This window comes from Cupressus sempervirens, chromosome 10 (assembly GCF_028749045.1).
Source record: "Cupressus sempervirens isolate cs-2001-9-10 chromosome 10, ASM2874904v1, whole genome shotgun sequence".
Taxonomy (NCBI): domain Eukaryota; kingdom Viridiplantae; phylum Streptophyta; class Pinopsida; order Cupressales; family Cupressaceae; genus Cupressus; species Cupressus sempervirens.
Genome location: NC_143127.1, coordinates 942,595,381 through 942,610,606, shown reverse-complemented (window position 1 = coordinate 942,610,606; position 15,226 = coordinate 942,595,381). Strand labels below are relative to the sequence as shown.

General features: G+C 37.5%; 1 protein-coding gene across 3 annotated transcripts in view; it reads left to right on the top strand.

Moving 5' to 3' along the window:
- LOC149537074 (PLAC8 family protein) overlaps positions 1-15,226 on the top strand; it is a 183,655-nt gene that overhangs the window by 152,228 nt on the left and 16,201 nt on the right. For all 3 annotated transcript variants that reach the window (XM_089807020.1, XM_089807021.1, XM_089807022.1), the window contains one exon: positions 13,720-13,946. In XM_089807020.1, the coding sequence (XP_089663146.1) occupies positions 13,720-13,946 (227 nt within the window). The remainder of the gene's footprint in view (positions 1-13,719; positions 13,947-15,226) is intronic.

The following is a 15,226-nucleotide window of genomic DNA, read 5'->3' as shown; positions in this document are numbered from 1 at the left end:
AATCTTGCCGTATGGATGACAACATCATTCCACCATTGAATCCACCCAAAATGGGTGTGGGGCCGAGGCTCTAAATTGCAAACATGCAAAACGTGAGCCATAGTGGGTTCATGACTCAACAATGACATGTTGAGAAAAGTTGAGTTTTGGAAAGACGCCTCTGAGCCGTTTGCTAGGGGACAGTAAAGAGAATTTGGAAATGAATCGACAAAGTCACATCTGGTAGAGGAATGACAGGCAGTTCTCTTTCTTTAGATAAAGAGAAAAAAGATTGTGTAGATATCATCGCATGATCAAGTCTTTTAAAAACCCTGTTAGAGCTAGCTCTAAAATTAGACTAAGTATGCCAATTGCGACTAGAATGACGACGATGGGCATTAGGATCAAAAGGCTTAATTTATTGCACATGTAATAGTAGGCTTCTATCTCTACAGTTGTCCACCGAAACGACATAATACCTTCTTTATCAGAGGCCAACTCAATCATATTGAATTCCCCACAAACCACCCAAGTGGCAGGTGGCAAAGAATTCACTATCCAACGCCACAACATCATTGGGAGCATAAACATTAACTATTCTAAAATAATGATTATGGAAGGATAACAAAATTCACACAATCCTGTGCATGGTGTCAAAACCATGAGAAATAATAGAAGATAAATGAGGTGAAAGGAGAGTGATTGCACCACCTCGACCAACTTCATGCTAGGAAGAAAAAACCACACCGTCTGGCCAAATAACACTGCAAACAACATTAAGCAAAAGTCCTAAAGTCTTAACTTCTTGTAGACAAAGGATGTCCAGGATACCAAGCTGACATTTATTATCCCGCACATAATATTTGCGAGGGAGGTCTGTGAGACCCCACTATCGTAGGTAAATATTGTGTAGCCGACAAGATGTATGTCATCGGTAGAAATTGTGTATCAGCCAATGGGTCCCTTCGGGAAGGTTCTTTTTATGTAGCTGACAGGCCCTTCAGTAATTGTCATGTAGCCGACGGACCCCTTCGGGAATGTTCTTCAGAAAGTATTTATACACGCTTTTGGGTCGTTGTAATCATCATCTGTATGTAATCTCTTAGCATATGCGAATAATACATGGAGTTCTGCTGTTCTTGTCTATTGTCTGTGTGCATTGATTCATTTACCCCATGTGGTAAACATTTGGTGCCATTGCTTGATGGACCTGGAACAAACATGGAGGAATGAAGACGAATAAGAGTCAACAGAACAAAAATAAGAATAAGCTCAAAGACAAGGATGAAATATGCATAGCACAAGGAAATCTAATTTTGGCACAAGCCGAATGCAGGAGGTTCCAGAAGATTGCCGACGGACACAGAAGCATTGAGGAATTGTTGAAGGAGACTCGACAGCTGGTGGAGTTGGTGGAAGAAGCAATGGACGAGTTTTTGAACTTGTATTTGCCGAGGGAAGAGAATCTAGATGGAAGGGAATTAACTCGCATGGCTTGGAGTGCTGAGGGAGCACGAGCATAGAGTGAACTCTTCGTCTGTGATACACTTCTAGAACGGACAAATTCGCTTAACGAAGACCCTTCACCAAAAAGCACAGCTGTCAAAATACAAAGCATTGGTGATGGGATACAAAGTGGTGGTGTAGGAGTACAGAGCGTTGGTGTTAGAATAGAAAGTGTTGGCGTCGGAATACAAAGTGTTGGTACCAGAGTACAAAATGTCGGTGTTGCAGTACCAAACAACGCCCCTACACAACATCCAGTAATAATGGCAAGACCAAAGGAGAAGTTGCCAAAATTTGATGGTGATGGAGTAGCTGATCCAATCCGACATTGTAAAACATGCGAAACAATTTGAAGGACAAATGGCATAACAGATACAAACGAATGGGTTCGACAATTTTCGGCAACCCTAAGGGGGGTAGCAATCGATTGGTATGACAATATGGATCCGCAAAAATTAACCAATTGGGATGATGTTTAAAGGAAATTTACCACTGAATTTCAATTGCTACGTGATGACAATGAGATCATAGCGGAGATATACAACCCAAAGTAGGGGAAGAATGACACTGTCTGCGTATATGCTAGGAAATTAAAGGACTTGATAAATAAAATAGAAAATAAGCTGGTTGACAGGCTGCAAAAAAGATGGTTTGTTGAAGGCCTACACCCAAAATTGTGAAAGAAGATGAAGATTGTGTCGTTGTTGTCATACATTGAAGCATAGAATTGAGCAATGAACTTAGAAAGTGAGTAGAAGACAAAAAAAAAGAAGAGTAGCTCATCCGATTCAGATGACGATGTGTCCTCGGGAGAAGAAAGCAGCGATGATGAAAATAGCAGCAAGAAGGTCCGAGCTCTCCAGAAGGACATGATCTGCATGAAAGAATTTAAGAACATGTAGAAAGAAACGAAGAGAAGCGAGCTATGGTGCATAGAATGTAAGGCAGAAGGTTACACAAAGGGATCCTGTCCAAAGAACCAATTTTGCAAGATTTGTCAGAGCATGCGACATTCCACAAAAGAATGCCCCTTCAATATGAAAACAAGAGGACCTTAACAAGTGTTCCCAACACAGGAGGAAATTTTATAAAAACTGTACGGCGTATGGTAGGAAGGCAGTCCATGCATCATAGAATGGGACCGTACGACCTTTTTAGAAACTTGTGCCTGTACGAATTTTAACATAGGAATCTCCAAAAACATTGTACGGCCAACTTAAAGGAAGGATATGGCGTACTACAAGCAAGGTGTGGAGGTAACTTGGAAACCGTACAGCTAAGGGTACAAAGGCACTCTAGGTATTATGCAAGGGGACCGTACAGCCTTTTCAGAGATCTCCATACCGTACGGATTTTGAAGATGAACTTCTTTGCATGAACACCGTACGGAATTCAAGGTTGACTTCTCTGTTTGGCACCGTACGGATTCAATTCCAATGTATGTTCTTCATGACTGTACGAAGTTCTACTGCTGTGACCGTACGGATTGAAGGATCGACAGAGAGCTTCAAAAGGTATTTCATGACCGTATGACACATTATATCTAGGCATTAGCACCATACGACGTTCTTATTCAGTGCGTGTGTTTCAAGTACCCTCACCAAATGGCTAGATGCAGATCATTTTTATTGTTTATGGGGCATTGTACGGCGATTTCATGGAGTAATCGTACATTGTCTAGGGGCCAATTTCAGTATTCCACCGTACGACGAATTAGGAGAGGAAGATTGGCCGAGTGAAGCTTTGTAGAAGATTTTGTTGTGTGTTGTGGCAGTTGGATTCCAACCCTGGGTAGCTCGTACCTGCACTTTTTGTTTTGAGTGGCAAGGGATTTGAAGTGGCGAACACAGATCAGTAGAAGGAAGCAGTTAGAAGAGGAGCAGCAAAAAAAAAAAACAACAAATTGAAACAATTCAAAATGAATAATGCATGATGCGATAGGGAAGGGAAAGGCATAAACAGGTAGAAAACGCAAGCAGTTGCCAGAAAGAGTGTGGGGATTTGAAGGAAATCACAAAAATAGTGCGTTCCATGGAGTTTTATGTGGGTTTAAGAGTGCTAATTTGGTCTTGGCGGTGGGGGCGCTACCCCTCGACCCCGCTGGGGGCGATGCCCCCTAGACCCTCAGTCAGTGCAGTTATTAGTCGTGGGAAGTGTGACCAGTTGATGAGACCTGGAGCTGCTGTAGGCATGGAGTGTCTGTGTACCAGAGGCACTTGGAATAGGTGTTGGACGTGAGGTTGTCTTGGTGGATGCATAGAGAGCTCGGGAGGAGCTGATCATCCAGTTGGAGGTAGTACAATGACACTTGGCTCAAGGTACCCAGGAGTTGAAAATAGAGAAAATGGCATGGGTGGCTATCAAGGTCAGCTAAGGAGACAGTATTGTGTTAGTAGAGGCTGCAGATGCAACGTGTCTTTGGAGACCAGTTTGGTGTAGGCACGAGACAAATGTGAAAGTGGTGTGACAGAAACAAATCTATCTTCTTGTAGTTAGTCAGTTAATATATTCTGTTTTGTTAATTTGTCTTGGATATTTTATAATTGGCAACCGAGACGACCTTTTCTTTTGGGGGGGATGGTGTTGTAGGTAAATATTGTGTAGCCGACAGGATGTATGTCATCGGTAGAAATTGTGTATCAACTGATGGGTCCCTTCGGGAAGGTTCTTTTTATGTAGCCGATGGGCCCTTCGGTAATTGTCATTTAGTTGACGGACCCCTTCGGGAGGTTCTTTAGAAAGTATTTATACACACTTTTGGGTCATTGTAATCATCATCTGTATGTAATCTCTTGGCATATACGAATAATACAAGGAGTTCTGTTGTTCTTGTTTATTGTCTATGTGCATTGATTCATTTACCCCATGCGGTAAACACCTCCACATTCCATGAGAGAAAATTCATGGAAACATTTCTTGCGTGTCATCCTCGTCCCTAAGAGAGGAGAAACTTTATGCCAAAACAAACCAGAGGTGGAAGTAGAAGAGTCACCACTACAGATGATTCTTCTCTTCTCCGAACCGCCATTAGGGTTTTCTCTACGACCATCTAGGCTACGAGAGCATCGTAAGGGCTGAGAACCAAGTGGGACCACAATGGATGCCGCTTGAGGAGTGCAGACCCATGCGGGTCGAGAAGCACTCACAGACAAAGCCATCCCTTGGTGGACAGGGTCTGAAACGAGTGGTGAAACCACCAGTGTGATTGGCACCGTGATAGAGGTAACAAGATTAATCTCCAACGAAGGTTAGGTAGAGGAGGACCCAAGCAACAAGGAAGTCTTACCCTTGCGCACTACAGTTGTCCACTCATCTTTCTTGGCATTTTCAGTAGGCTTTTCCTAGGTTCTTTGATAGGAGTTGGTTTGCGAGGCACGACCAAAGGGCAGTCCTTGATCTTGTGTTCGGCCGATTGACGCCAATAATAGGTGTTCGGCAGGTTCAAATATAGTACCTTCTGAGTGAAGGTGTGCACTTTGACCTGAATGTCAACGGTTTCTTTGAGATCAGAGGAGAAGTCCGCTTCAATGCAAACCCTCCTTTGAGGACGCGCATTGAAGAACTTCTTTAGTTCCATGCAAACCACTTTGCCAAGGGTTTGAGCAATAGCATGGATAAACTTCCAACAAGGTACGAGGAGACTTGAAAACTCGACCCAGACAGGGACTTTTAGTTTCTTGACATTTGAGATAGAGAAATCTTGAGACTACCGCTGGAAAATTAGTAGTGAAGACCTAACTGACCAAGGCCCGTGGTTGAAGACTGTGTTGGCTTGGGAAAGGTTAGCAAACTGAAACAAAAAGAAGCCCTTGGTAAGGCTTTGAATGCCCTCGAGCTGGACTTCACGAGGAATCTAGTTTTTGGCAATCCATTCTTTGAGCATGCTTTCAGGAGGAGATCGAACCACAAAGTATCCTATCAAGGTATGCTTCTCTAAGTAGCTACATGCATCATCAAACTCTTGAACATTAAGAACAATATCAGGGGAGGACTTACCTCGTGAAACACTTTTGGAACAAACTTTTGTGGCTGTTTGTTTAGAGGAGGTGCCATGAGCATCCGTCGTAGCAACTCTAAGACCAGTATCACCTACTAGGCTAAAGTTGGCCGGAGCCATAATAAAAACCCCTAATGCTCCTGCAGTTAATGCGGTATGATAGGTGCAAAACTAGAGATGAATTAAAAAAAAAGTTGTACTACATGCAAAACCCTAACAAAGCGATTTGGCATCCTCATAACAAAGAAATTAGTCAAGTGTAAGCTCTTTAAAAATTTATGGTGGTGTTAATCCCAATTCAAACACCATAGCTTGTATTAGCTACTTTGAAACAGGGTACGATATTCTCCAAGCATAAAGGGGTTCTATTTCAACTATCTTAGTATATGTATGTGCAAGTACGTGCAAATACTCTTGCATACTACTAATTAATTCCAAAAGAGGAGCCTTGGAACTGGTTATGAGTATCTAACAAAATATAAAATGGTAGGGGAATTTTGTAAGATATTATTGTTGCAACTTCTTGGTAGCCATGTATGCAGAATTTTGAAGCGTAGGCATGGCATGTAGGATTGGGCAAAAGGGCTCTCGGATTGCAAAGAGTGGAGGATATGTGCAAGATGGATTTGTTAAAGAAACCTTCGCACTGATGCAATTGACAGTTGGAAACTGCAAGTGTGCAAGATGGATCTGTTGAAGAAACCTTTGCACTGATGCAGTTGACAGCTGTAAATTGCAGGCTTCCTTGAAATACATGTTTGCAAAATGTGGAGACAGAGAGAGTGCTAGATTGTTTGACAATATAGTATCTGTTATCAATTTAGCCTACCTACTAAATTGCTATGTTAAACTTGCTTATATACTGCGCTATGTGTTTTAAGTTGCTGATCATGCATCTTACAGAATAGGTTTGGATGCAGAATATGAGGTACAAAAATCAATAAACAAGAGAAATTGATCATTTTTATTCAAATTACATACAAGTACCAAAATGGTACTCTTTTATTGAAATATATTTCAGAACTATTTTGTAAGGTAAAATATTCAAATTTTAGATAGTTTTTGATACGATGCATTCATATACCACACAAGTTGTGGTAGCTCCTAATACAGTATCTGAATAAACACATTGCATAAACATAAAAGTATTTGAGAGATAAGCGGGAAAGCCTCCATTACTTGAATGGAAGGTTGTTGATCTGAATTTTGAAGAAGATTTGAACCCGCATCTCCATCTTTGAATACACTTGCAAAATGTAAAGAGGGGGGTTAGTTTATATGAACTAAGCAATGGAAACCATTCCAAATGTCTCTGCACTACTTAGTGTTCTTACAACATGATCATTTAGATAAATGCATTAAAAGATGCAAAGGCAATAGAAATATCTGAAAGCAAAGTAGGTTTTATGCTAATAAGTTTGTTTCATGTGCAGACACAAGTATGAAGACTTGACGCTATGGAAGGATCATGTGTAAATTACATAGATGAAGCCTTCTAGCTAAGATTTGTAGAGGCCAAGACTAAAGGACTGAGGACACTATTGAAGGGACATGCATAAACTATAGGCGTGGAACCTTCTGGTCAAATCATTTAGAGGCAAAGATTTTGGGAAGACTATTGAGGGGGCATACATTCATTACAGGTATGGAACCTTCTGGTTGAACCAAAGTAGTTGATTCAAGACATTGAGGAGATCATAGAAGGGACATGCATAAACTACAAGCATGAAACCTTCTGGTCAAATCAGGAAGGGGCAAAGACAGAAGACAATAAGAATATTATTAAAGGGACATACAGAAGTTTCAAGAAGTTTATATTGCTACAGGAACTTATCATATTCATATATGCATTACAAGTCACAACACAGAGATAACTCTTTTGTTCAAAGGCTACAAAGAGAAAATCCATGACATGCTGTGATAAATACCTGGCATTTTCAGTCATAAATATAAAGAGCAAGAACATGCCAAATCTGGAAATAAAATGCAAAGATACTTATAGACTTTACAAACTTACAACTTCATGATTTAATTTGTGACAGGAATCATTGACTTTATAAGAATATGTGCCTTTAATGTCAGTATAGAAAGGGTGATGAGATACCATGAAAGTTCATTCATTGATGGAGAAATGGCCAATCAATTGCAGCATACATTTATAAAAACAGAGAAATCAGTCTTTTTGCGTTGCATTTTGTGGGCAAATGAGCAAGAATCAGTAAAAATGCTTTCTCAGTTATGAGCAGAGTGGGCCTATTCAGGTCTCACGAGGACAAAATCTTCAGGAGATCAAGGAAATAAAAGTTACAGCAACAGCAACAGACGGAGCATTGCCAAATAATATTTTGTTTAATCATACAAATATCTCCAAAAGAAGATATAGTAAATGCTTCTGATCAACTATGGATGAAAGCTACAACCAATTATTATAAATGAAAGTTAGATAAGATGGGAATAGAAAAGCTTCTAAAATACATAGCTATAATTCAGCATAACAGAGCATGTGAGATTCACGGGTATGAGGCAGCCATCATAGCCATAATTCAGCATAAACAGAGAACCATACAGATTTAACCAAGAAATAACATGCAGCAAGTACCACGACCAGACACTAAAAGATAAAGTGGAAGTTGGAGTTACAAGAAGTCATCCCAGTATACAGAAGAAAATAATGGCAAAAAATCAAACACTTATATAGAATATAACTTGTGACAATGAAATGAAGCTTGAAATGGTGAAGTAATGAGGACCCTTTCAGACTTAATATTGGCATTAAATAAGACTGAAAGAGAGAGCACTAGCGAGAAAGATTACCTTGCTGTTCAGTGACCAAGAGATTGTGCTTTCTTACAGCATGCTAGTGATACAGATCAGACTGGAAAAGTCACAGCCAAATCAAAACAGCTCCCAGAAGTTCACGGTAGGAACACAAATACAAGAACAACTACAGAAAAGGCTTCAATATCATGTTAGAAACATAAAGAATGAAGCTATCATCTATCATAAGAACAAACCCCATTCTCAGCCATGAAATATAATATAACCCTTTTATTTAAAACTCTAAGTATCACGCTATGAGCAAAATCACAGAGAGAAATAGATATAGTATTTACTTGCAGCCATCAAAAGTACAGAGAAGAATGAAATCAACTCCAGTCATGGTAAACCACATAGTAACCAGCACCAAGTCATAGCAAAAAACCCAAATCTGAAGATTAACCAGAGCCATGAAATGGAGAAGAATAACTCATGGCAGGAAGAGCAAGAAGAAGAAACTCACGAAATGGAGTGATCTGTGTTCATGGCACCAAGGGAAAGTCCAAGAAATTGCTGAGAAAAATCCTGATTTTCTCCATTGCGGTTGGGGTTTCCACAAACCCTATTCCTTCTCCACTTTTCATGAATCGACAATATGCAAATGAAGGAAATATCTTATCATTTCTTTGTTTTGGATGCCTACAATTATGTTAGATTGTAGAAGATTTCGAGTCCAGCCATATAAGTTTGTTGCCCAAGTTTCAGTCTATATCTTTGCTTTAGGGTTTTTGAGTCAAGTCAAAAGTTAAAGTTTTGAGTCTGAGTCTAGTTTTCCCTTAGAATGGTCTTTCTTCTCATCTCCCTTTGAGTCAACCTAATGCAGAAGATCATATGAGCAATATATTATTTCTTGGCTAGGTGATTAAGTTTTGGGAGGGTTTGTTATGCATTTTTCTGATGAGAAGAAAGATATGAATATCTCTAATGATTCATATTCTTTGTTCCTACTTATGTTGGATACAAGATTCATGCTGAGAAGTAGTTCTTTATGAAATCATTTCTTCATCTCTGAAAGTTTCTAACTCCATGGTCAAAGATCTATATCTCGAGGACACATTTTCACAGATATATACAGAGCAAATACAGTAGAGAAACATCGAAGACTAAGGCTTAAAGACAAAATGCAGAGTGTGAGAATGGGCTACAAAGAGAATCAATTGAATTCGAATGCAGGAGAAGTAGATAAATCATCAGAAATGGTAAAAGAATTAGGTCAAAGGTGGCAAAGACCAAAGTTGAAATCGAATCGACGAATCAAAATATGTCTGATCATCCACATTATCAAGTTGAATAGTCAAGTCAACTTGGAAATAAGTCACGGCCGTCAGATGAAGACCAGATCGACAGATAATATTTTAAGATGGAATTATAAACTATCTAACAATGCATCTCATTGATTGTTAGATCAAAGAAGATCTATGGAGGTCGTTATGTCGCTATATAAAGATGCTCGCTCATTATTCTATGCGTCATAGCGACATGAAGGCACGTGTTTGGTGGACCATCACAATCACGAAGCGCAGTCAAAATTTAGTCACTAAGTGCCACGAAGGAAAGAAAGTCAGCGCCAGATTCTCCAAGCAATGGAATGGTGCCAACTATTCACCACAGTGTGCCTAGTTGGAAAAAAGGGACCCGCACCGCGAAACAAAGAGACCTAATATCGTTTTGTTAACATTGTCAGATCAAATTACCATTGTCAGATCAAAAAGAGATCCATGGATGTTGCTATCTCCCTATATGAAGTTGCTCGATCGTTATTCTATGTGACAAAGTGACAAGAGGGATCCACGGAGGAAGTTATAAAGGAAGTCATAACATCTTAATCTCAACCGTCGATTTGAGATCAACGATGGGAAATCGAAAATGCAGTGACTGTTGGAATATGAAATACATGGGTTTGGTGTGAAACAACAAAAAATGAAGAATAAATGAATTTCTACAAGATTTTTTGAGACTACATGAAGATGAATAGTCATGGTGTGTTTTCAGGAATATCATAATTCAGAATCATATATAGAAGAGATAGCACGTGCTCATATTGTGATACAAATTGAATATTTCCATATTTTATTCTTTATTAAATGACTGTTGCTCTGCCAGAATTTAGAAATGATAACAATAGACTATAAATGTAATCTCTTTTAATATAACAAGGTTGGCAAACTGGAGAGGGAATGGTTTTGTAATTCCATTTACAGTATTTTCTTTTCATGTTTTGTAGTCCATGCATTAGATAGCTTTGCATTTAGAGTTGAAAGACAATGGTGTATGATCTTGTAAATAATCAAATGGATTCCACTTCGTTTTGATATTTGTAGTACAATAATTCCATTTGCTGCTTCATATATGGTTTTGTTTCTTCTCTTGATAGTTTCATACATGCTATGCACTTCATTTGGAATTAAAAGATAATGTATGTGAATCTATTGAATACTTGTTTAATTCCATTTCAGTCAAGGCTAATAGCCAAAGCAATTCCACTTGCCCTCATATGTATAATCTTTTCTTTCCCAGTTCTACATTTAGATGAGTAATGTGCATTTATAATAGAATTAGGAGTCAAAAAATATCAAGATAATCTACTACAATCATTCCATTGAGTGTGATAGGTTATTCATATACATCTTGTTTGAGTTGTTTGTGTCTACAAACAACTTGGTTATCCTTTATTGCTCTCAGGTTAAGAGCTTATAATATCAATAATTTCTGATCACATAAAGATATATTCATTGCATATTATTGCAAGAATCATAGGGAGCTGTACCTAATAAATTCAAAGGGCAGTGATAAAGTATATACACTGACCCAGTTGTTGGTAAACATCCTTTTGTTTCTCCAAACATTGGGTATCAAAGAGTCAAGATTATCAAATCTAATAGGAGGACAAACTCATAACCAACAAAGTTTAAAACTAAATAATAATCTATTTATTAATATAAGTTATATGACTTTATTATCAAAAGTTATATATTATGTTCATAAATAGGTTATTATCTAGTTTTATATTTAGAATATGAGATTATTATTATATTAATTGATGCTTGACAAAATCAATTAATTAAAAATATTTTTTTATTCAAACAAAATAATTGATTTATTATTATTTGCATTAGAAATATGTAACTAATATTAATAAATTGATGAAGAATAAATCAATTTGTTAATGTTAAGTGCAATAATAATAAAAAGGAGCTTGATTCATTAAGGGATATGTTCAATTGCTATTTTTAGACTCACAGATCAAGCTCATGACTTTGGAGTCAATTATGGAGTGTTTTTTTTTGCATTTATAGAGTTTTCTTGGACTTGTCTACATGCACATTTGGTCAAGGCACAGTTTGGAGTGCATGTGGCATGTTTTTGGAGCAGTTATGGCTAGTTTCAGTTGTAGTTTATTTTGGGAGGCCTTTGGAGGCATGTTTTACATGTTTTCGAGCAGATTGACATATGATATTTTTGGCCTATTTTTCATATACGACCTAGGGTTTTGTGCATGCTTTTGAAGAGATAGAGGCAGATTTTGAGTTGGCTATCAGTTGGACAGGTATTTGAGGACAGATTTGATGTGTTTTTTGATAGATTGGAGCAGTTTTGAGGCATTTTTTCCATGCACATTTCTGACATTCTGAGTTAGGGCTTTGAGCTCTATTTATTGTACATTCACTTCATTATAAGACTCTCTTCTTTCTCACTTAGATTCTTTGCACATTGCAAATTTTCGGGTTGATTGTAGGAGCACTTTGTGGTAGAGATTTTTTCAGCATTGATTATACAAATTCAATGATTCTTTTTCATTGATTATTTTTTGCAATATTGTGGGTTCTTTGCTTTTATGTTGTGTCCGTTCTTCATTCAAGCTACATTCCTTATTGCATGTTAGAATCTTGATACTTGTAATTGCAGGTCTTTGTTTCTCTTCTTATTCTTTTTGGAAAAAATTGGTAAAGCTTAGGTTTTCCTTTAAAAGCAAAAGATTCTAGGTCCTTGCATATAAATACTTTTGTAATTGCACGCTTGTCTGGGTATTGTGAATCACTTGTATTGTGGGTAATTTGTGTTGATTTAATTAAAGTTGCATACATCACCTCATTTAGGTTTAGTATTCGTTATTTTCATTCACTTCTTATCCCTTTTCCACATACAATTAAGTTTTTAGGTGATCATTATTTAGGAACTGGCCTAGCTCCCGGAGATTCATCTCTGGTTTTAGGACAACCCATCACTCGAGAGATTTTCCATGTTTCAAGAGGATAGCTAGATATTTCATCTTGCTAAAGGCGCAATCCTGATTTACAACAGTATTTGCACAAGTGTATTTGCTGAAAAGGCTTAATAAACTTTCGAGCAAAATAAACTCCACAACCTTTGTCAATATCAAGAAACACCTAAGGGGTCATTTTCTAAGGGAACGGACAAGAATGTTTGGAGATTCACCCAAAATCCAGAGTAGGCAATGAGAGATTGGTTGATAAGGAGAGGTGAGAAAGATAAAATGATGGAAATACAATGACACAGTGGCTGTTATAAAACAGACCAATAACATAGAAATGCGGGAGGACGGGCTAAGGAAGCCCAAGGAATGGGTGTGTGGCCACAATACAGATGATTATGTGTGTGAAAGAATATAAACTGCCAGTGGAAGAAATTGCCAGAATCAGAGAAAAAAGAGGGGTTTAAGGGAAGCTGTGTAGGTGGTGGAAAAGTGAACCAAAGAGGAGGAGATTGTGGCCCAGCAGAAAGAAGATGCACATAGAGCATGCTGAAGTTCAATAGAAGAGGGTGGAATCCTAAACGGAGATTGTGTGGCAATCCACAGAGAAGAATAGAAGGGATGAGAGGCCATTGAAAGGCCAAATTTGTAATAAAAAACATTGTGTTTTTATTTGCTGCAACTCGAATGTTGATTTGGAGCAGAGAGTCTCTGCAATTGTTTGTGTTTGAGTCTGGTGTTTGTACCCAGAAGGGAGCACCTGCTTCTGCATTATATTGTAAAGTAAGTCTTATATAAATATATGAAATACTTGGTCGGCTATTTATCATTTGATTTATGATTGTAGATCAATAATTTGAGAATTGTGTTCAAATAATCCTCCACTTCCAAATTCAAGCTGTTCATATTATTTGAGCTATGGTCTTGCATGCTTACCTTGGCCACAATTATTGTATGGTTGTTTATGTTCACTGTACAATTTTAGATATTAAATTATATGTTAGTTTTCCTAAAACTGAATGCTTCATATTTAGGAACAAGGCATGCTCTTATGTACTGGACTATTTAAAGTTCATATATTTTCCTTTGACATTCTAACTCAATGCTTATAGACTGCTTAAAATTTTCTTCATTTGACATTTAGTTTGCTATGCCTTTTTTTTCCTGTCAAACAAGTTATCAAAGATATTTCTTTTCTTTTGTACAGGTTGCATAGGTCTATTTTGTCCATGTATTTTGTTTGGGAAAAATGTGGAATTTTTGGAAGGACGACCTTGGACTGGACCCTGTTTTATTCATTTCCTGTTGTGGGGGGTTATTACTGGTATATGCTGTTCATTGACAGAAGGCACTCTGTTGGGCTTGCTGGGTTCATTTGTTTCATGCTATGCATGTGGCTACAGAAGAGCTATTCGTGCCAAGTATAATCTGGAGGTATAATTATTTATAACTTGTTTGTTTTTGTAGATGTAGTATAAAATACCTATAACTCATTTTGTCATCATTATCATTTGCTGTATTTCTACTAACATAATTCTAGTATAACAAGTCGAAAAAACCATCAGAAACCCATAAAATCTATTATCCTACTGTTAAAAAGAATAGTAACTTTTAGTGTGGATCCATTTGTAGCCATGAACGCAAGCTTGATTATATTGCTTCTTTGAGCTTTAGCTAAACAAAGTTTTTGTTGGTTGCTCCTATCGCACTATGGAAGGCATTTATCTGCACAGTAATGTTTTGATGATACTGAAGTTCAAGTATATTGTCCACAAAAATTAAACTAATGCCTGTGAGAAATGAACCTAAAGAGTTAAGAACCTCTAAAACATAAAATAGACTTGTGTCTTATTAACTTTGCTTGTTTGTTAATCAAAGTAGTGGATTAGAGGGAAAGAAAGCTGACTGAAGCAGACATGGGGGCTGATTGAGCATATTTGTAGATGGAGATATGTGCTCTCTGGACTGTGAAGCCTGTTAGACACATACTTGTCATTGATTTTAAAATCGAGATATGATATTATAAAACAGGGAGATGCAAGTATTCTACAAATAGGAGATATGCAAGTATTATTATTTGTGTTGAAATATTAACACTGTTGTATTACATGTGTGTATTGACAAGTATATGTATATCAACTTCTTTGTAATTACAAGCAGTGATAAGCATATCTCTGCACAATTCCTCTATTAAATAAAACAATTATAATGGGATTATACAGCATTGAAAGACAGGGATAAAAGGCAAAGTTAGCTTGTCTTATGCATAAAAGAGACCAGTAATTCAAAGATTAATATTATATAAAGCACCATAGGCACAAGACATGATCAACAATAAGAAAATAAGCAAGAGTGATAATCATCTTCACACCACAATGATGGGCAGTGGGAAGAAAGAAAAAGAGCAAAATTGTTCTAATTTTTAGACAATAAAACTGTGCAAAAAACACAGAATTTATTCATCCTATGGAAGCCCACTCTGCCCTGTTGAGCTGTAACTTACAATACTTATATGAAAATATGGAATCTTCTAATCCTTAAAATGCGGAGCACTTTGCTAACATTACCCAATTATTTATCATCTAAAATTTTACCAAACTCTAATCAAGGAAAAAAAAACAGTTTGGGTGAGTTATCTCCTAGAACTCTTATATTGGTTGAAATTTATTGCTCATGCCACTCTAAACTTCTTTCCTTTTCATATCAGCTCTCAT